This window comes from Lissotriton vulgaris, chromosome 5 (assembly GCF_964263255.1).
Source record: "Lissotriton vulgaris chromosome 5, aLisVul1.2, whole genome shotgun sequence".
Lineage (NCBI taxonomy): Eukaryota > Metazoa > Chordata > Amphibia > Caudata > Salamandridae > Lissotriton > Lissotriton vulgaris.
The window spans coordinates 1,326,258,913-1,326,282,447 of NC_141693.1; the positions used below are offsets into that span (position 1 = coordinate 1,326,258,913).

The 23,535-nt window shown below is 44.8% G+C and overlaps 1 protein-coding gene across 4 annotated transcripts in view; it reads right to left on the minus strand.

The window, feature by feature from the left end:
- Positions 1-23,535, minus strand: part of FKBP5 (FKBP prolyl isomerase 5) — a 940,582-nt gene that overhangs the window by 810,278 nt on the left and 106,769 nt on the right. For all 4 annotated transcript variants that reach the window (XM_086923252.1, XM_086923254.1, XM_086923255.1 and 1 more), the window contains exon 2: positions 3,699-3,832. In XM_086923252.1, coding sequence (XP_086779378.1) covers positions 3,699-3,809 — 111 coding nt within the window. In that variant the 5' untranslated portion in view covers positions 3,810-3,832. The remainder of the gene's footprint in view (positions 1-3,698; positions 3,833-23,535) is intronic.

Sequence of the window (23,535 nt, forward strand, 5' to 3'; positions counted from 1 at the left end):
CTTAGTAGTAAAACTGACCTGGCCACCTTCTTCCATCACATGCGTGCTTGTCTCATGATGCAAACCTATTAGTCCTGGGTACATGGCACAACAACCCATACTGAGGATGCCCAGTCTAACTTAATCCCAAGATGACAATACTCGGTTTGATGGAAGAATGCCATGGACAACGAGGCAAAGGATTATTGGGACCATTAGATGCTGATTGCTTGGTTACTGGCGATCGGATAGGGCACCCACTCCTCTAGTAAATGGACTTTTGGAATGGATTAGTATGTAAAAGCTGAAAAATGTGTATATAAAGTTAGAGGGTACCCCGAGAAGCACCAACAGTTCTGGGGTCTTTGGTGAATTTATAATCAAGATCACAACCCAGGTGTTACATAACCATTTATCTCAGTGCCATGAAAGTCAAATGCAATAACATGGTCCATTGATCTTTCTAACTATAATATATTTACAAAATTACTTCATGTGATATTTACTGCATAAACTCAAAACAGAGAGCTGTACAAAAAAAGGAAAAAAAAGAAATTGCTGTGGCAAAGGCACACGACCAAAGGCAGGGTCTCAGTTAAGAGGCTAAAGGGCGTGGGAGGAAATGGAAAATGGCTGAGGCTGTTCACTGTTCACCAGTAAACCACACCACTTGTGCAAAGGATGTGGGTGTCAGTGATCCATAAGAAAGATCAGAAAATTGGAAGGCCTGCTTATCTCCGTACCCACCATTAATGCACACCCAATCTGTGAGCGTCCGACGGTAACAGTAAAATAGCAATTCCAAGCTTAAAACTTAATTCCCCTTGAAATTCAAAAGTATTTAGTAACCAGATAACATAATCTTAGAACATCCAAACTCCAGCCAATCAAAGCATACACCCAGAGTATCCTTCCCCTGCAGGGCCACCATACCTCAAATTTTGAGCACAAATGCAGGTAGAAGAATAATGGAGTTATGGATTTATGAACCTGAAGGGGGAGGACAGAGGGCCGCAAGTGGATCTATAAAAGATATCATTACTGGAGAAACACAGTGTACAGGTAAGTAACTTGTTTTTTCTCCAGTATTGTATCTTTTATAGATTCTCATGCTTGAACTGAACAGTAAGCAGTTATAAGGAACAAAGGAGGCGGGAAAACAGGTAAACCACCCCACCACATGAACCAAAACATAGAATAATAATCAAAAGTAGGCAAAGCAAATATAGAAAAAGAGAATCACCAAACAGTCTCAAAGGAAAAGGAATAGATCTTACTAAGAAAAGGCCTACCTTATGCGAATAGTCGTCGCAAGGACGCTTGTCCAACTGCAATATCCCCCTTACGCCATGCATCCAGGCAATAGTGCCTGGATAACGGACCCTGGTGAAAGCCACACAGGTCACCCGATTCTGGATTCCCCTGGGTTTCTAGCTTTCAAAAATGTACAGGTTTGCCTAGGTGCCGGCTGAGCTAGGGCCCAAAATTCAAAGCTAGGCACATTGTATAAAAAGGGTCAGTTTCCAGTGGAAAAATGTGATATGTATTGGACCGTTTCCTGTTGCGGGCATTAGACCTACCCACACAAGTGAGGTATCATTTGTATTGGGAGACTTAGGTGAAAACAGAATAGTAGAACAAGTGTTATTACCATATGCCTTTTTATGAATTTCTGTCTTCCAAATATATCACAGTGGGTAAAAAAGAAGTCATTTTGAAAAATGCCCTCTAATTCCCATGCTAGTATGGGTACCGATAAATTTCGAGATGTGCAAATAACCACTGTTTTTAAACTCCATATATTGTTCCCATTTCAGAAATACATACGATTCCTTGATACCTATTTTTCACTCTTCATATTTTACCAAATGAATTGCTGTATACCTGGTACACAATGAAAAAACATTGCAAGCTGCAGCTCAATTATTGGCTTTGGGTACCTCGGGTTCTTGGTGAGCCTACAAGCCCTATATATACAACCAGAATGGTTCATCGGGCGTAAAGTATATCTGTCATAGTTAGAAAAAAGATGCAGGTGAAAATATAGGCAAAAATGTCTGGTTTGTTTCAACTCAATTTTAATATTTTTTTATTTCAACTTTTACGTTCTATAGGAAAATCTTAAAGGATAAAAAAATAGGCACTGTTCCAGTAAAATGCCAAAACTGTGTAGAAAATGTTTTCTTTCTGACAAAAGTCTGCCTGTTCCTGAAAGCTTAGAAGGTGGTGATTTTAGCACCACTAGCCCTTGATTCCATTTGTAGGGGAGAAAAGAGATACTTTCTTCTGCAGCACTTTTTTCCCTAAAAAACACATTTTGCTGTGTTTTGGCTAATTTCTCAGTCCCTTCCATGGGAATCCATAAGCCCAGGGTACCTTTAAAATCCTCAGGATGTCGGAAAAAAGGAAGCAAATTTTGAATGGATACATCATGTGGACAAAAGGTTCTGGGGGCCTAAGCGCAAACTATTTCAAATAGCCAAAAAAGGCCTGGCAGCAAAGGGGTTAAATGTCGATTCTTTTGTTTTCCTAGCTGTGGTGCGAATCTTGGCATCTAATTGGTTACGTGCATTAAATACATATGCTAAATCATTTGAGAAAATTGAATAAAGTGGTCTGTATTGGGCATTATCTGGAGCATTGCCAAATAGGGGCACAAAGGTACAGAGCATTTAGGGGCATATGTATCAAGCCCATTTCCCATTAGCAAACGGCCCGATTCTGAGAAACTGGAAGAAGCCTTTTGGGATGTATCAGCCTAAAAGGCCCTCACAAGATAGGGAATCGCAAATTTTTCCCTATTTTGCAAATGCATTTAAGGAATCGCAAATTGCGATTCCTTAAATGCAATGTAGGAAGCACCCAAGTTGTGCGATTTTGGTTTAAGAAATCGCACATTATCACCAACTTCAGGTTGGTGGTAATTAACGATTTCTTTGAAAATATGTATCTGTATTTACTATGAATGTACACTATGTAAGGTGAAGAGAAGAGCTGACTGTTCATTGGTCAAAGCACTCCAAGCTCATCATCCAGCAAAGAAGCAGGGACCAAGTGATGCACGTTCCTGCTTCCATCTGTACATCTATTCCCTGCAATTTAGTTTCCTCTCAAATTGAAGGATACCATCCGTCCCAGGGGTGCAGCATTTCCTCCAAGGCGTATGCTAAGATATAATCGTCTTAGGCATTGAACCCAAAAATTCCTGGCCACCATTTTGGAAAGAGAAGAAAGTGTGCAGAGAGATTCCTGTCTACATACAGTATATACAGTAAAAACGATGATTTGGCTAACAACATACCACTTTCCCCTTCTCCACCTAACTACATACAGGCGAAGAAAACACTTGCTATGAAGGCACACCAAAGTTCACACCTGTAGTATGAATCTAAACATATTTAGAAAACTGAGAAAGTAGCAGTAAAAGTTGATGAAGTCAAGTATGATCCCCTAATGAAGCCCAGGGTATCAATAGTACAAAGTACTCTTTGACAGTAGAGCAGGGCACAGACAGATACAAGGTCAAGTAAGGTGGTCTTAAAAAGCTATTAGAGTTTGCACAATTTGCACATCTACTTCACTGTGAAAATTATTCACAGTTAGGAAACCTTTAAATGTCTTCAACCTGAGAAAATCCACGTGCTGTGCCCCAGTGTATGATGATCTGAATATCAGCCATAGAAATAAGGAGAGATAGGATATAGTATTACTCAACTTACCTTCAGAACACCTCCATCCTTGTTGGTGGTAATATCTTGACCTTGACCAAATTGTGCTATCTGCTGCTGTGGGCGCTCTCCTTTACTCTTCATGGTCTCGTCTATAGTCATCACCTCATGCCAGAAACCATCAACTACAAAAAAAGAAGAGGATACGGTTTTGGAAAGAGCACTAATCAAGGGCGAGCATTATATTTCTGGTTCCAAGTCAGCCGGTAACAAGCATAAAGTTAGACAAACAAAGGTGTTAAAAGTATGGAGTGACAGGAAAAACAACAATCCAAGGCATTTTCTACAGTACTATTGAGAGACTTTTTCCCTTCTCCTTTTCCCTTCTTCCCTTTTCTTCTCTCTTCTGTTTCCCCTTCTTTAAAATATTACAGATGTATATTCTTTGTCACATAGTGATTTATGATTTACTATATTGTTTGGTATCCTATAAAATTGACTATCTTTTATCTCCAATAAAAAATTATGACACCAAAAAAATAGAACTATTGAGAGAAAAATTATTTAAAGGCTTCCCAGGTACACATTTGAGTGCACAAAGCTGCTACTCATATAATGAGCAGCATTTGTGGGCATTTTACTGCAAGCACAAATTCAGACAAAATAACCTGCTTTAGACTTGGAGTGAAGAATACTAGAATAGAAGGGCTCATCTTAAGCACAGACTCCACATAGGAGACTGAGACGACCAACATATGAAGACAACCCAGGATAGGCACACAATTCTGCTACATTGTGCAAGTACACCATTTAAGTCAGCCACTCCCCAGGTTCATCCTAAACCTTAGTCCTAGGTGTTTGGGGGTGAATATTTACGGTCCAAACACACTACTGCTTTTCCAGAGATGCAAATCGCCTTACAAATGAGGGCTCTTGTCCCTAGATAAGGCTGTGCTAAGCTACTTAAAATCCACTCCATCAATTCACCAAAGCAAGAAAGTTAAATGTAATAAACACAAGAGAGTTCAGGTTATAACAAACCATTAAACGAAACACAACGCACGAAAACCTAGAGTGCTAAACATATCACCAATGGTTTAAACATACTCCTGCAGTGCATGTATTAATTCACTCTGCACTAGTAACCATCCTAGCCAGCATCATGTATTTTCTGGAACGTATGGTTGGAGCATAGGCTATGCTGAATGATAACATGGGTCTTGGGAAGGTGGGCGTGCAAGAATTAGAGTTCTAGAAACACCATAAGGTATTTTCTTTACATGGTCATTCTTGCTCTCCCTCCTTCCTAAACAAGTCTGTGAAATCTATTCTACAGCCCGGAAAATGCTGCGCGAGGTAGACTGAATTTGTAAGACTAGGCTTCAAGAAAATAGGCTGCACAAACTTCCTGTCCAAAGGCTACAATTTTGTGGGAAGATGCATCCATCCAAAATCAGGCAGTAGGAGCCTTGCCCACTTTGCTGCTTGGGATCTTCCTTAAAGCCACTTTATATTCCAAACAGAACGATCGAATTTAAGAGTCTTCAACTGAGGTGGCACAGAGACCTGGTTTGAGGAAAGAACATTATGTGCTGGTTGAAATAATATATTGTCAAAATCTCACAAATAAGATGAAATTATTCTGAGTAACATTTTAACTTAATGGAAAACTAAATATCAGTCGTTTGAAGAAGACTAACCATTGTTGCTGAGGTGATTGTTGCTAACTGTTTTCGGTGTGAAACAGTCACTGCCACAACATGGCATAGATTGTTTTAGTTTGGGCAATAAGAATGAAAGTAATAACTGAAATGCCATTTGTAGAGTAGGATCATTTATAGAGTGATACAAATGGCAAACTTCATCAAACAGTTTTCTAAATGGTTTATCTTTTAAGCAATAAGGTCTACAGACCCCTTAGGAAAATCTGAGTGATACTGTTTGTAGGACTCAACAACGGTTCCTAAATCCACCAGATATTACACTGAAGTAAAGACACCAGCAACAAATAGATCTGAAAGAGTATGGGTCATTTTTAATAGCCCAATCGCAAATAAAAAATACATCTGTTTTTATAATGATGCTTAATGAATTTATTTATTTATTTATTTATAAAGTTTTATATAGCGCGAACTTGATCCCGAAGGATATCAGAGCGCTTTACAATTTGAAGCAAAGGTAACAAATAAGAACATTATTCTAACATTGGGAATCTAATGGGCATTGGATCAACTAGAACAAACATCATTTTAGGTCCCACTGCAGACAGATTCATCCGGCTGTGGTCATCAAGCAGTCTTGAGACATGCATGCAGTTTAGAACTGGTACACACATAACATCACATTGTGCAATACCAGGTGAACACATGCTATATTTTCAGGAACCAGGCTCTAACGCTCAACATTGGTAAGGGTGGAAAATCAAACCAATCTGATGATCCAAGAGATCAAGAACCAGAGAAACTACCAGGAATCGGTTAAAAAGCAGAATTAAGGACATAGTATTAAATCGGTCTTTGTCAAAACTAGACTATGATAATCACCTTTGAGCTGCTAAAACTCTTGAACGTCTGTAGAGATTTGTGAATGACAGGATTCAATTGAACAGTGTGAAGACATTTCCACAACCATCCTATATGGAGGGAATCATTTTCTGCTGCCAGGTGGGCCCCATACTACGAAAACTAGTGACTGTCTTGTATTTTTAAAGCATGAAAAACATGCTCAATGTATGAATATGCTTTTTCCAAACAAAAGGCCTAAACACAGTGAATGTGATGGTGTTTAAATAGACACTGCCAATGCGTTGGCTGCTATTTATATGGTAAGCTGTCCATTCTCTTACAAACGGAAAATGTATTTTGCCTTAGAAATATCACTATCAACTTCATATGATTTATGTGGAGTCTCATATCTTCAGCTATACTCATGTTTACCTGAAAGACGGGACACCAAAAGGATTGGCCTTCAAAGACACTGGAATCCTGAATCCACCAGAAAAGGTGTGACATTATCGATTTTTGGCACTAACAGTACATTTTTGCACTTTCCTTGAGAGGATATGCTTTTGTTAGTCGTTGAGATAAGAGTATAGGTATATATCCAACATGTCTTAATGGGAGGCTACAATGTACAGCACCTTGTGAGCGGTGTTGAGATTACATTGGAGGCATCTTCACCAATTGTCCTGACTGCCTTGGTAAACATGAGGTATTGTTAATTGATCGTCTTAATGGGTATATGTACAATGATCATTTTCGTTGTCCGGAGATGCTCTAAACAGTCCCAATTAGCAATACCTCCAGAAATTGTGCCAGAGTAACCACGGTTCAGGTTCCTGGAGGCTAGTACTAAGGAGGAAATGTGCAAGAGTAACACAAAGAAACAGAATTCATAGATAGGCCTTCACATACAGATTTGTGTACATAGACTTGAATGCACAAAGAAAATGGCTGCAGGCATTATCCAAAGAATACAGGCCTGAGCCAAAGCAGCATTTTCCAAGTTTCATTTTTGCTGACTGTAGTTTTAGATAAGCATTTTCACAACTTTTAAGGGACCCATTATGCCCAGTGGATCGCCATCACCAGGCCAGTGGTGGACACCGCCGGCCCAACAGTGGCGATCCGGCCGCCAAATGTCCCTGTTCCGCGGGCACCGTGGCGGACAGGAAGACGGTCTGCCACTTTTGGGGACTCAATATGGTGGCGATCCATATTAGGATGCATGCCTTTCCATGGCGGAGACACCGCCATAGAAAGGCATGGGGGAAATCTCCGCGGGGGCACATTGCGGGCCCCCCAGGGGGGGTGGGTGGCTGCACTGGGGGGTACCCATGGTACCCCCCATCAATGCCATGCACAAGGTGGCAGGCACTGCGCGGTGCCTGTCACGTTGTGCATGGCAATGCTCAACATGGGCATTGCCATTGCGGCTGGTGCTGCTTACAGCACCGCCCGCCACAATGTTAATGTCGAGGATGCACCCGCCAGTGTGGCGGGCGCATACATGTTTGCCTATCGGGACAACCGCAACTTCAGCGGTCGGTCCTGTGCTAGGTTGAGGTCGCCTGCCATCGTAATAGGCCCCTTCATTCTCTAATTTTTGCACACCTATACATGATGAACATTCCATATCATTCCATCCTCTAATTGGGCAGCACTTCCCAATACTTTACTAATTTTTACCAGTTCTAACCAACAAGATTACCCCTTTTCCACAAATTCTGGCATTTAGATACAGACATACTGCCCTTTCACTTCCTTAGGAGCATCATTACCAATACAATGGTATTCCCTTGTGCGTATTTAATGCTGTTTCACTCTTTGCCTCTTTTCATTCTCTCCTACATTGCCAAATTTCTTACAATTCTTCTCCATTAATCACCAAGGCACTAAACTGGGGGTCGGTTTCCTTCCTCTCAAAAGTTCAAAAAGCATTTTGCCTGCAACCAAATACGTTGCTTCCCTATACGACAAAAGCATACTCTGCAGTGATTTCTTTCACGAAAATCTCAGGATCCTAGATTTCAATGGTAGTTGAATTGCTTCTTTAATGATCCTTTTGAATCTGTCAACTTGACCATTCCCACCAGGATGATACAATGCTACCCTGGAATGTTTAACACCATGATAATTAAACTTTCAGCTGTTAGCTGCATCCCATTATTCGGTACCAGCACTTGAGGCACTCCTTCCCTCATAAACACGTCCTCCAAAAATTCTATTACCACATCCGTAGTAATCTTCCCAACCATCCGAAGTCTGGCCATTTAGTAAAATAACAAATCAGTACAATAGCATAACACACCCTGGTTGATATCGTGGAAAATATTCCCATGAAATCTATGGCTAATTTCCTCCAAGGTCTATTTGGCAACTCCATTGTGACCAAGGATACACTGCATGGTTTAAATCTCTTGTCACTTTGTGCACATATGGTACAATTCCTTACCCATCGATCTACTCGATCTATCATTGCGTCAATCCCCGGTCACCAAAACTTCTCCTTCATTTTTCTTTTCGTACTGGACATACCCCCATATCCCACATGACCTTAGTTCACCAACATTTCACCTACAACTATAGGTGGAACGATTTCATCACCTCATAATACCACGTCATAGCACAATGACAAGCCCTCCTTTCATTTCCAAAATGTTGCACTGTTCCCTCTCATCACCCGTACACTGGGCCATCCTTTGTTAATATATGTCATAATCAATTGTAATTCAGGATCCTTCTTCACACTTCTTATGATAACAACACTTCATGGTCCATAATTCCACCCATACCACACAACACATCTTAATATTTGAATGCTACATCACATTCCACTGGTTTACTCTCTGCTTCCTGGGTTTCACAGCCCACAGGAAGTTGTGACAATCCATCTGCTATCACATTATCCCTGCCTCAAACAAATTCACTTTCAAAATGGTACATTTGCAGTTTAGAAGCCACCCTTGCCAACCTGGGAGATAAATTCCTTCTACCCCTGGCCTATGTATGGTAACTAAAGATTTGTGACCCATTCATAATTTAAACTTTCTTCGACTAATGTATAACCTACACTGCTGCACAACTTAAGATGCTGCTAATAGTTCTTTTACAATTACAGAATTTCTTTCTGCCTGGTGAGAGTACGCAAAGCATAAGCCACAATCTACTTGTATTTCCCCTTGTTCTGAGCCAAAATCTGAAATAATAAAGTCAACATTCATTTTGAATGGTTTCAAGCAATGAGCTTACAAAATCTCTTTCGGGATACATGCAAAACAATTTACTTGCTCCTGTCCCCATCCGAAATTTAACGTTCCTTTTAAGCAATTTCCGTAGTTGGTCCCCTTTCATAGAATAATTTTCTATAAAACTTTAATAGAAATCTATAAGGCTCAAAAAGGACATCAATTGCTCCTGTAAGTTGGTTCATGAGCATTCAATATTGCTTCCATGTTGTTCTAATGTAAAATCTGATTCTCTCAATGTTTTGATTAAGCTATGCCTCATTCATTTTTCACCCCTGCCCTACTTCCAGCCCGGCTCTATCCTTGACACCGCATCTGTATAAACATGAGTAAAAGAATCTGGATTGGGGCATTGTAAACTGTGTATACATGCAGAGTCATCGCAAAAGAACAGCTGGCGTCTGCTTTGGGTGTTTCAGACAATGGTAAAGCCTCAAGCAAATTTACTCAGATAGCATGTCTTGTTATGCAGCCTTAGGACGTGACAATTGCACAAGACACCAAGGCTGTTGATTCTTACTGTTACCTCATTTGTGTGTTCTTCACAAAGCTCTATTTACCTCTGGGCGTCCCTTGTTTGTGATCTTTTGCTATAACAACCCATGTAACCACCGTTCACTGAGCTTTCTCCTAGAGTATCTCAATGGTGCTTGTCGGATGAGCCTCCATTCATGAATGCTAATAAATCATCCTTGGTTTGTACTTCACTCCAGTGTTGATTCCTCCCTACTTGTTAAGAACCCGTGGACTAAGGGTGACCCCTGCAACAGTGGGTTTTAAATAATCTGCTTCCACAGATTGGCGCCCAAACGTGGGGCCCCATTAAAGGCTTGCAGTCGGACTGTGGAAGGAGATTGTGTCGGTAAGATGAACCTCACTGAGGAGCGCACCACCTGAAGAGACTAGTTCTCATGTCCAAGGTGATTTTTCAGCTCTCCGACTCTGAGCTTCCTGGCGGCTGATAACCTTGTCTGGGGCCCTCGGACGCTCATTCCTTTGGTTCAGGGAGGATCGATAGGTGGGATTTGAAGACTACGAATAAGGTAGATTTGTATTGTACCGGTTCTTTTGGTTCTTTGGCATTTGTCTGGAATTTGTTTGGAATTTTGTTTGGAATCTGTTTGGAATTTGTTTTGAACATTCTTTGGAACTTACTATTTGATATTTATTAAAACATTTTCTTACTGGTAATGTGAGAATATTTTTTAATTTCTCTCTGTTTATAAGTTTTTTATATCTTATATAACATGCCTGTATTTAGCACACTTTGGAAGTTTTGATGCTGCTGTTGTGATAAGCAGAGCATTTTGGAAGCAAGTCAGCCGGCGCCACCAGAAGGTAAGCCAAATCTTGAGATATACAATAAATATGGTAAAGGAAGACAAGGTATCAAAAGTATAAGGAATTGAAGCATAAGGAAGTTCAGGAGATGAAGCAATGTTTAGACCGAGAGCATAGATTGCTAATATCTAAGAACTATATAGTTACACCGACACAGCACAAATCCACCAAGAAGAGGTGAATTCAGATATTGATGGATTATTGATTGAACGACCCCCACCCCATATGTACCTTTAATACCTCTTTCCCCTGGACCACCAAATGTCGTTCCCCCTGTACCTCCAGTTCCAACACCTTTACCCGCCATTGTCCAACTCCCTACTTTTCAACCAGTATTGGTACATCCCTTACCCCCTCCATCCTGCGCCACTGCGCCCCCAATCCAGGCCACTGCACCTGAAATGACTGATGATCCCGTACTTTCTGGATCTGTCTTGACCCCTCGAATTCTTTGTTCTACTGTACCTCAGTTGCGTCAGGACGCAATAAGGTTGATAGTATTAAAATGGTTAAGTTATTTAGAAATGGAGGTAGGAGAAATGATAGATCAGATACAGGATTTTTTAGAGGGCAAGCTTCTTTGTCTGGTAAATAAGCCTTCTCATCAACTTATAGTTCAATGGGAGATGACTACAGGACAGAATGGTCCCGATGAAGTTAGAGCTATTAATCGTCAGTGTCAGATAGGAGCCTTCCCAGTGAGTTAACACTGCCATAGCAACAATAATTGGATATCGTAACAAACTTTCTTCCTCTCCTCGAATAAGACCCATGAGGGAACCCGCGCCACAGTTCATTCCTGGAAGAGGGAATGCAGATAATGATGACCCTAATAGTCCCAATGCTGGAGCCCATTTTTTGTACATTTGGATATATACGCCCTGGAAAAGGACGGATGTATTCACTTTAAAAGCCTCCTTTCCAGACATACGGAAAAATCCTAGAGGATTTCATGATGATGTACAGGCAGCCATTGATTCCTGTGTCATGACCTTAGCTGATATATATATGTTTTTTGGTATGATCCTGTCACTGGATGTGTGGCGACTTACTCGGAAACAGGAGCATGCTGCTGATTTAGGAGGAGACTGGACTGCTATCATAGCAGCTGACAGGGATAGGAAACCTGGTCAGAACCTAGTCAGCTCATACTGGATCTTCCTGGTAACATACTTACTTATATAAAAACGATGATTCCGGCAGGAAAATAGATTGGGGACTTCTCACTGCTTGTAAACAAAAACAGGGAGAGGCCGTCCCTGATTTCCTTACTCGCTTTGAAGAAGTGTTCCACGATTTTAGTGGGCAAGATACTGCTACACCAACGGGTGCGCAGTTATTTGTAGATCAATTTGTGGGAAATTTACTTCCTGAGATATCTGTTCGCTTAAAGAATCCTGAGAGTACATGGGCTTCGGTAACCCTGAAAGCTATATTAGATATGACTCAGTATTATCAGAATCAGGTGACCACTGAGCAAGAACGGAAAGAAGGAAAACAAAAAGAATTAAAAACTAAGGTAATGATGGTCCAGGCCTATTGACCCCAAGGTTGAGGTCGTAGCCAAACCTATGGTCAGAATTTCAGACAAGCACCCCCAGTAGGGGCACCACGTAGACAAACTCCACTAGGAGTGCTTATTGTAAGGAGAAAGGACATTGGCTTTCCGCATGTCCTGTTTTAGCTGCTGGTGGAAGAGGAATGGGACAAACGAATGGTAGCCGGGGAATTCCAGTTTCCCCGATAGCAGCTACAACAAGCTCATGCTCCATCGAAAAATAGGTCAGAAAATTACTTTGATCAACAAAATAATGAATATTCTATGGAGGATTGAGAATCAGAAGAAACTGTGGGAACGCACTTTGCCTAGGACAGCGTAGGACAAGGAGGACCAGTTGAGATACCTGCAGACCAGTCAGGGCCCTATATAACAGCCACCATAATTGGGCAGGATCAGAAATGTTTTGTGGATACAGGGGCGACACGCAGAGCGATATCTCAGAAACTGGTCCCTGGGATACCCTTGTCTGGCCAAGTAATTACATCAATAGGGTTTGATGGAACACCAACTCCTAGCCCTGTGTCCCAAAAATTGCCTTTGCAGGAATTTTATTGCTTCAGCCCCCTTTTTACTACCCCCACATGCTCCTGATAATTTGATGGGACTTGATCTTTGGAAATATTTTCATGATACCATACATTGTTCCCCATCCATAGTACGTGTCATTTTTGGGAAAAAGACATTGCCTAAACAAAATAATTTCTCTTCATGTTCGGATCTTGATTCTGTTCCTCCATGTGTTTGGACTACTGCTGACACAGATGTGGGAAGAATGGACATTTCCTCAGTATACATACAGGTTCGGTAGGGTGCTTCCTTACAAGGGTCCCGCAATATAAAATATCGAGAGAAGGTGAGGATGCGCTAATATCTATCATTGACGACATGATACGTGCAGGAGTTGTTGAGGAAGTTTCCTCTAATGTATGCAATAGCCCCATTCTCCCCATCCTAAAACGGGGTGATGGAACAGGAGACAAGATTTACCGTTCGTGATTAATTTAAGAGAAGTAAACAAAACAGTGATTCCTGTTGTCTCTGATATTTCAACCTTGTTGACATTAATCCCACCTACAGCCACTGTATTTTCTGTTATAGACCTCAAGAATGCTTTTTTTTCTATTCCTATATATAAGGTAGTAGATATTCCTTCGGATTCTCATTAAGGGGCCCCTCATTTAGATTTTGTAGAGCTCCACAAGGTTATACAGAAAGTCCTAGCATTTACAGTCAGGCTTTTAAACAATAGTTGGATGAACTTCATTTGCCACCTGGAGTTACACTTGTGCAATATGTCAATGACATTTTGCTTGCAGCAGACACAGTTGAGCATTGTAAAGAGGTCACTCTTTCTCTATTGCATCATCTTGCTGTTAAGGGACATAAAGTCTCTAAGAATAAGTTGCAATATTGTCAGTCTGAAGTCAGTTATTTGGGTCATCTCTTGTCCAACGAAGGCCACACTCTCACTAAAGACAGGATCCAAACTATCCTAAAAATTCCTATTCCAAGTACTCAAAAAGAAGTCAGGGCACTTATTCGTATTACTTCCTATTGCAGACAGTGGATACCCAACTTTTCACTTATCATCAAATCTTTGTTTTCCCTTGTTACTAAAGACACTCCCTCTCCTCTACCATCAGAATGTCAACAAGCATATCAGCAGCTTTGTGCATCCCTTTGTTCTGCTCAAGTGTTAGGCACTCCAGACTATGCTATGCCTTTCATATTATATGTACACAAGAGAGAATATGTGCATTGTCAGTTTTAACACAACCATATGGTAGTAAGCATCGACCAGGTGCTTATTTTTTGGCTGTATTGGACCCAGTGCCCAGAGGACCTCCAGGCTGTCTTAGAGCGATTGCAGCCACAGCCATTTCTATACGACAATCTGAGGGGATAGTTTTGATTAACACGCTTATGGTTATGGTACCACATTCCGTAGATGCCCTCCTTAATCAGACCAAGACACAACACCTGACTAGCGAAAGACTCACAGGGTACGAACTTACGCTCTTTTCACCTCATATCACACTCAAGAGATGCTTGACATTGAACCCAGCTACATTGTTACCTTTGCCGGCTGAACAAACTCATGATTTGCACAACTGAATTTTTCTGACAGAAGAACAAACTAAGGGAAGAATAGATCTTAAAGATAAACATTTGTTAGATCCTGAGGGGGAATTATGGGTGGATGGTTTCTGCTTGAAATTACCTGATGGCACCACCTCTGCATCCTATGCATAACCACGTTACAAACTGTGGTAGAAACAGCCCGTATTCTGCAAAAATATGCCCAAGCAGCTGAACGTATTGCGCTTTTAAGGGCCTGTGAACTTAGTGAAGGATTATCAGTGAACATTTACACAGACAGTCAGTATGCATTTAGTGTGGCACATGATTTTGGCAAACCTTGGAAGGAAAGGGTATTCCCTAACGGTAAATAGACATAATATCGATTCCAAAATATCGATTGGACAAAATATCGATGAAAAAATATAGACTGGACAAAATATCGACTAGACAAAATATAGACAACAAAAATATCGACTAATATCGACTAGAATAGCAAAAATATCGAATCAAAAATATAAACTAGACATAATATAGACTAGAAAAAATATAGACTACAAAAATATCGAAAATAAGGTAAGTTATTAATATTTAATAATATTTGAGTAATATAAATCTGTAGCGGGTTGTGGGTTTATAGGGGAATAGGGTGGGAAGTAATTTAATTATAATTAATTAATTATGTAAATTTAATCTAATTGTTAATTAAATAATAATTTGAAAATAAATAAAATATAATTGGTAATTAATTTAAAATAAATAATTGATAAATAATTAATATTTTGTAATTTATTTTCTGTAGCGGGTTGTGTGTTTATAGGGGAATAGGGTGGGAAGTAATTTTATTATAATTAATTAATTATGTAAATTTAATCTAATTGTTAATTAAATAATAATTGGTAAATAATTAAAATATAATTGGTAATTAATTTAAAATAAATAATAAGTTTTTGGGTAAAGGGGTATTTTTAGGGTTCAGGGTCAGTTTTCAGTTTTTGGGTAAAGGGGTATTTTTAGGGTTCAGGGTCAGTTTTCAGTTTTTGGGTAAAGGGGTATTTTTAGGGTTCAGGGTCAGTTTTCAGTTCTTGGGTAAAGGGGTATTTTTAGGGTTCAGGGTCAGTTTTCAGTTTTTGGGTAAAGGGGTATTTTTAGGGTTCAGGGTCAGTTTTCAGTTTTTGGGTAAAGGGGTAATTTTTAGGGTTCAGGGTCAGTTTTCAGTTTTTGGGTAAAGGGGTATTTTTAGGGTTCAGGGTCAGTTTTCAGTTTTTGGGTAAAGGGGTATTTTTAGGGTTCAGGGTCAGTTTTCAGTTTTTGGGGAAAGGGGTATTTTTAGGGTTCAGGGTCAGTTTTGGGTTTTTGGGGTACAGGGATATTTTTAGGGTTCAGGGTCAGTTTTGGGTTTTTGGGGTACAGGTGTACGCTTTCTCTACTGTAGCACCCACTGGAGTGGTTACATTAAATTTAAACCTTTTGCTATGCCACGGTAAATATATTCTATATGTTTTATTAATAACATGTATTTATATATATATGTATTATTATTATTAATTTTTAAATTTACATTAATTATGTAATTCTGTTACATTTATTTAATAATTTTAACAATGCTTATATTAAATATATGTAATATTATAATAGTTTTAACTTATTTTAAAGACATAAAAAAATCGATATTTTGACAGTCTATATTTTTAACACTCGATATTTTTGTACTTACCTGTTTGTAGATAGAAAGTCGATATTTTGTCTGTCGATATTTTGGCAACAATATTTTTGCAGGTCGATATTTTGGCAGTCTATATTATTTCAGTGATCCATTCCTAACCTCCCATGGTTCTAAAATACAGCATGGTGAGTTCGTAAATAGTCTTCTTACTGCCTGACATTGCCAAAGAGTGCAGCTATTATCAAATGTAGTGCCTACAAGAGAATCACAGACAAAGTGGGACAAGGAAATGCCTTCGCAGATTAAGTTGCAAGAAATATGGCAAGTATACACACGAGTAGGATGTATGTATTACGATCCCAAGCTGAAAGGTGGGAATATATATATATGGAGATCAAAGAAATACAGCAGTTAGCTACGGAACAAGAAAGGGCAGAATGGAAAAAAGGAGAGTTTGATGATGAGGGATGTTGGAGGTTCAAAGATATGCTGAAATGGAAGTTGCCTTATGTTTATTTACTGCCCTTTGTAACCATCGCTCATGGACCTTCTCACGTTAGTGCCAAAAACATTATCTCCCAACTAGACCAGGTTTGGGATAATCAGCACATTTGGAAAACAGCTGAGCATTTGGTTAAACATTGCATGATATGACTACAGCACAATCCTGGGAAGGGAGTATCAACCCCTACTGGTGGATTTTCTCCACCCCAGGTTCCCTTCGAAGCACTTGAAATGGATTATATTCAGTTAGAGCGCTGTAATAATTTGAAGTATGTATTAGTAGTGATTTGTTTCTTTAGTAAGTGGGTAGAAGCGTATTCAACCAAAGACAACACAGCCCTGACAACAGCTAAAATTCTGTTAAAGGAGTTTGTCCCCCATTTTGGGGTTTATAGAGTCCCATGGAGTGACAATGACCCTGTAACGTGGGTGTAGGGATAGACCGGAAACTCTTTCTAGTGAGGTAAGGCTTTATTTTTTATTTATTTTTTAAATTTTTTATTTTGCAAACATAGAGAAATAAAACAGTGAACAAAAGGTACCACATAGGGTGCACAGATGATCCCACACAGTGGGAATGCAGTAAATTAAGACGAGGCAATGCTGCAATACGATAGAGTAAGTGAACAATAGGCTTCACCAGCCGCAAGTGTAGGCAGTCTTACACGTATCCCCCAAGGCGGGTTGCTCAGTTAGTTCAGCCGACAGGAAGTCCAGAGTCACCAAGCCGTCGAGTTGAGCCTCGTCCTAGCAGCACAGAGGTCCCGACAGTAGTACCCAAACTTAACTCCCCTTTACCCGCCCCCCCCCCCCTCCCGTGACGGAGCCGCACTCTTCCCCCATTCATCTATCACACATACTTAGAGCTGAAATAGATGTAAGTTCCTCAAAGATGCCGGGCACACTGCTGAGGGTAAACCAGTAGAGAGAAAGGACACCAGGGGGCCCCATATGTGTTTAAAGTTTTTGAGTTGCCTAGGAAGATGTCCGCCATTCTCTCAAGACTCAGAAGCCTCCACAGTCTAGCGTGCCAAAGTGAGATCGCCGGTGCCTCTTTCCGCTTCCAGGCTGATGCCAACGTGAGTTTGGCAGCGCCTGGGCAGAGCCAGAGAATCTTCTTGTCTGCCCGCGTCTGGTGCTCAAGGCCAGGATCTCTCAAGCCCAGGAGTACGAACTCCAGTGAGTCGTCAATAGGGTACTTCAGGATATCTTTAATATGGGATAAGATCTCGTCCCAGAAGGGTTTGATGACTGGACAGTCCCACCAAATGTGGCGGAAGTCCCCCAGAAGGCCACAACCCCTCCAGCACCTATCCGTGACAGCCGGGTATATACGATGAAGCCGGGCCGGGACCATGTACCACTGTGTGAGGGTTTTCAAATGCGCCTCCCTCAGGAGTATTGAGTGGTTAAATTGCGCCATGTCCCTCCACAACGCCGACCATTCTCCATCTGTAATATCCCTCCCTACCATCTCCTCCCATTGCTCCATGTAGCGTGGTCTAGGGGAAAGGGCAGAACGAAGCAGCAGTTGGTAGAGAAAGGAGATGGCCCCCTTCATGGTAGATGTTTTCAGGAGGAAGGCCTCAAAGTCGGACGGAGGCCTCGTTGCAGCCTCCCGTACACCTGGTGACGTGGCCCAGTGGAGCAGTTGCAAATGCCTGTATTTTTCAGCTGGCTGCACTTGGTAGTCCCGCCTGCAATTCTCAAAAGTCAGGGGGTCAGGACCGTGGAACAGATGGAGTAGCGCCCGACAACCCCCCTCCCTCCAGGTGTCAAAGGGGCCCTCGGCGAGTGCCGGCGGGAACTCCGGATTGAAATGCAATGGAGTGAATGGAGACGGAAAGGTCGTCCATCGCTCATCTCCCGCCAAGGTATCCCAAACTTTCAGCGTAGTCCCCGTGGGCGTACTAATGTACGCATTCACCGGGCGGTCCCGCTTCGGTTTCCAGGCCAGATCCCAGATGGACCGACCCGCCACACTCCGGTCCATATGCAACCAGTGTTTGTCGGAAAATTGCTGCGACCATTCGACCATGACTCTAAGTTGGGCAGCTTTATAATAAAGGTGTAAATCCGGGAGGCCGACCCCCCCGTCGGGCCGTAGCCGTCGCAGGAGTGCAAACGAAAGTCGTGCCCGACCACCCTGCCAGACAAATTTCAAGATCAATGACTTGAGGTGGCTAAAAAAGGAAGTGCTCAGTGGAATCGGCAGGGCCTGGAACAGGTATAAGTATTTGGGAAGAAGGACCATTTTAATGGCATGCACCCGACCCAGCCAGGATAGGAATTTGGGCTTCCACTTCTCCAGGTCTGCCCGCGTCTTGGCCAGCAGGGGCGGGAAATTGGCCGCAAATAAGCCTCCCACCGTAGGGGTGAGGTGGACTCCCAAGTAAAGTATGGAGCCCGAGGCCCAGGCCAGAGGTGTCGTCGCTCTCACCTGAGCCACTTCGGCCTGTGATAGGGTCAAGTTCAGGACATAAGACTTGCCGTAATTAACTTTGAAGCCAGCCACTTCCTCAAATTCCAGCAATATATCTCGAACGCATGGAAGAGAGTTAGCGGGGTCGGCCACCGACAGCAGGACATTGTCCGCAAAAAGGGAAATCTTGTGCTGTTCTCCTGTAAATGGTATGCCCTTCACCCCCTCATGCTCCCGGACCGCCATCGCCAAGGGCTCAATGCTGAGCGCAAACAACAAGGGGGAGAGGGGGCACCCTTGTCTGGTGCCCCGTGAGTGCTGGAAGAAGGCCGACAGGTGGCCGTTCACTGCCACCCTCGAGTGTGGGCTGCAGAAGTTTGCCCTCACCATGGCGATGAATCTTTCGGAGAAACCAAACGCCTGCAACGTGTGGAATAGAAAGCCCCAGTCCACTCGGTCGAAGGCCTTCTCCGCGTCCAGGCCCACCAAGACTGCCGGAATGCGGAACCTGTCCGCCTTCTCAATGAGATGAATCACCCTCCGCGTATTGTCGTGCGTCTGGCGACCTTTGATGAATCCGGACTGATCTGCGTGGACAATCGTCGGTAGCAGGTCCTGGAGGCGGCTCGCCAGAATCGCCGAGTACAGCTTCGCGTCAATATTAAGTAAGGCTATGGGGCGGTAGGAGGCACATTGCTCCGGATCTTTCCCCGGTTTCGGCAGGACCGTAATCACCGCCTCCGCGAGGGTCCCGGTATTCACATCGGACACAGCCATGTCGTTGAAGAGGGCGACCAGGAAGTCACACACCTCAGTTGCATAGGTCTGATAGAAGACTGCAGTGAACCCATCTGGGCCGGGAGCTTTGTGCAATTTCAAGTTTTTAATGGCGGAGAGGACTTCCTCCCTCGAGATCGGGGCGTCCAACAGGTCATTCCATGCCCTGGAGACCTGCGGAAGCGGTAAGCGCTGCAGGAACTCCCGCTGCTTAGCAGCATCTAGCTCCTCGCCCTTATACAAAGTGGCATAGAAGCGGACAAATACGGCCGCCTTCGCCCCGTCACGATGGTGGAGTACTCCCGCGGGGTCTCTAATCCCTCCTATGTACTCACGCTCCCTCTTGTCCCGCAGTTGCCGGGCCAAGTGTCTGCCAATCTTGTTACTACTGGAGTAGGAGTGCCGTCCCAGCCGCAGGAGGGTGAGTTCGGCCCTGTTTGCATAGTGTGCCTTCAGCTTGCCCCTAACCGCCGTCAGGGGACGCAGGGTTATCCTCGAGGGGTTGGCTTTGTGCGCCCTCTCGAGCGCAAGCACCTCGGCTTCCAGCGCCTCCCGCTCCTTCCTCCGCAGAGTGTTAAGTTGCGAATTGAGGCCCAGGCACGTCCCTCTGATCGTCGCTTTGAAGGCGTCCCACGTAGTCGTCAGAGAAGTGTCCGACGGGGGATTGCAGTCGAAAAATTCACGTATGGCCAGGCGTAAGGCTCGATTGGAAACGTCGTCTCTGACCACCGATGCAGGGAAGTACCACTTCCGGTTTGCGGTGTCGGGCGGCGACCAACGGAGAGTGAGCACCATGAGGCTGTGGTCCGACACAGAGATAGGGGGAGAATGGCGGCATCTAGAATGTTCCCTCTGAGGGACTGACTAAGGAAGATGTGATCCAATCGAGAGTAGGAGTGGTGCACATGTGAAAAGAATGTGTAGTCTTTCACGGCAGGGTGAAAAAATCGCCATCCATCTACTAGACCCAACTCCTCCACCCCTCGCTGCGTGGAGTCAGAAAAGACCCCTGTGTCCGCCCTGCGTCCCCCCGAGCTGTCCAAATCTCTGTCCCATACCAAATTGAAATCGCCCAACAGGAACATGAGTCCTTCCGCAAAGTCCCCCACCTTTACCAGTAAGTCTCGCAGAAACTTGTTCTGACCGGCATTGGGCAGATAAAGCACCACAAACGTACACAATCTACCCTGAATGTGCCCCTTAACCATCAGCCAACGACCCTCCTTGTCACTGCGGACCCCCACAGGCTGAAAGTGCAACGTAGCCCTGAACAGTAGTGCCACCCCCCGGTGCTTCGTGACAGCAGAGGACCTGTATACAATGGGGTACGCCCTATGGCGGAGCCGTAACTCATCCTTCCGTGCCAAGTGTGTTTCTTGCAACCCAACCACATCGAGGTGATGGTCCACCACATATTTCAGAACCTTCTGTCGCTTCTGAGGCGAGTTCATGCCCTTAACATTCCACGTCCCTACACTAAGTGGCATGGCAAATACAGACCCCAGATCCCGCTCTCAGCACTCCAAGTATCACCCATCCCGCATTCCTCCCCCCCCCCCCAGGCAGTAGACAACCAGTTGCTTCCAGAACATTCGCGAAACGACATCATCAACAGTAAAGGACGCTCTCAACAGCAGACACACCACACTCAACCCCAGTGGCCCTCCGTCACGGGCCCCCCCCCCCCCATCCCCAACAACCCCCGACCAAACCCCACCCCAAAGGATCTGCAAACCCAACATAGTACAAATTCAAAAATAAAAGTGCAGTAACAATACTCATCGAGACCAGTAGGCTGAAGTCCGTAGGAGGCCTCCCACTCAAGAAGCAGGCCGGGGGAACGAAGACACTATTCCCCTTGGCCACAGTCGAGGACGTCTCCAACAAGAGTACTCTCAGGTCCCTCGACCAGAAGGCCCGGGCCCCTCCGGCGCCGATCCGCCATTCCTCGGGGATCACGCCGCCCCAGAGCTATGCTGTGAGTCGGCCAACGTGGCCGATGCCACCGAAGCGATTGCTGCTCCCCGTTCTTGCAGGCTGGCAGAGAGATCTGGACGTTGTCTGATGGGGGAACCCCCCACCCTGTGCCATGAAGACGAACGATGGCGCCTTCGAGACGGGGAAGCCGTCGCGGCCTGCGAAGACGACACATCCTCCAGGCCCAAAAGTTCTTTTGCCGCCTGAAGCGTGCGGATCTGAGCAAGGCGATTCTGCCATCTGAAAATGATTCTGAAAGGGTGCCCCCAGGAGTAGGCGATGCCCCTCTCTCTCAGGAATGCTGTCACTGGGCGGAACTCCCTCCGCTTTTGCAAGGTAGATGCAGCCAGATCCTGGTATAGTTGTGGTCGATGCCCCCGGAACTGTAGCGACTCGATGGCCCTGGCCTTGCGTAGTATCCTTTCCTTAAGCTGGAAATCGTGGACGCACACTAGAATGTCAGGGGGGGGCCCCCCCCCGCGCCGGGGCAATCCTACCCGGTGTACTCTGTCCATCTGTATCTCCTTCGTGTCTTCCTCATCTAGGACCTGGAGGAACAGCTCCTGGACATACCCCCGCAGGTCCCCAGCCTCACCGTCCCACGGCACCGCCCGTATTCGGATGTTATTTCTACGGGAGCGGTTTTCTAAGTCCTCCGTGTGTAGTTGTAAGTCCAAATTTTGCTCGGTGAGGCGAATGATGTCCTGCTGTAGCATGTGGACGTAGGTAGCCACGCTCAGATCCCGGTCTTCCAGGGTCGCCACCCTCTCGCCTATGCCGTCCACGTCTCTCCGCACCTCCCTCAAGTCGGAGGCTAGCTGCGCCTTGAGCTCGGAGATGTCCTCCTTGATAGAGGCAAACAGCTCTGTCATAAAGGCTTTCGTCGCCGGGGCATCTTCGTCCGATTGTTTCGACGAACCACTCGCTCCAGGGGAGGCCGCTGCTGAGAGGATTTCGGGGCATTGTCTTTCCCCTGGCCCCGTTTGCGCTGCATGGTAGTCATGGCGGCTCACAGCGCTCCGAGCCGGCGCCACGTGGCCCTGGAGAGCGGCGGGTCCTTCAGGCCGTCCAGGTGCACGGGAAGGCGCTCTGTCCAGCCCCTCGCACACAGCTACTCGATCCGCGGGCCCCACCGGAGCCCAGGTAGGGTAAAGCCCAAGTGCCGGCGCCTGCTTGCAAGTGCCCTCCGGGCCTTCCCCTGACGCGTGCTGCGCCGATAGCCGCTGGCCAGTTCCGTGCCTTTGCTCCACAGTAACCTCGTCGGCTCACAGCGCTCAGGCCCCGTGCCTCGTGGTCAAGTGCAATGGCGGGATTCGACGTCCCGTTCAGACGGTAGATGCCAGCCGTGCCCAGCCCCGCAGATGCGGTGGCGGGTAGTGCAGATCGTAGACGCCGCCGACCGTCCGATCGCCACAATCAGTGCCAGGAACCGGTGCAACACCACCCCAAGGGGCAGGGGGGTACGATCTGGGTCCGCCGCTAGGTCCACCAGTCGCCTGTGTGCAGCTACTTCCAGCCTTCCGCCTGCTCCGACGTCTTTAGGGCAGATCCAGGGCCCCGCCCATCGACCGCACTGGGCCTCGATGTCAGGAGAGCCCGGGGTCTCACAGGCCGCGGGGTGCGTTCGATCTCAGAGGCACACCCGGGGTCACACCGCCTCGGCGACCACACCAAAGCCAACCGCTCCGTCAGGCGGACTTCCCCGCCGCTTTTGGGGCGGGTGAACTCCCACAAGTTCGTGCTTTTAGAAGCTTTGCTGGATCAGCGCCGGAGCGGCACGAAAAGGCGTCCTACTCCGCCGCCATCTTGGCCACG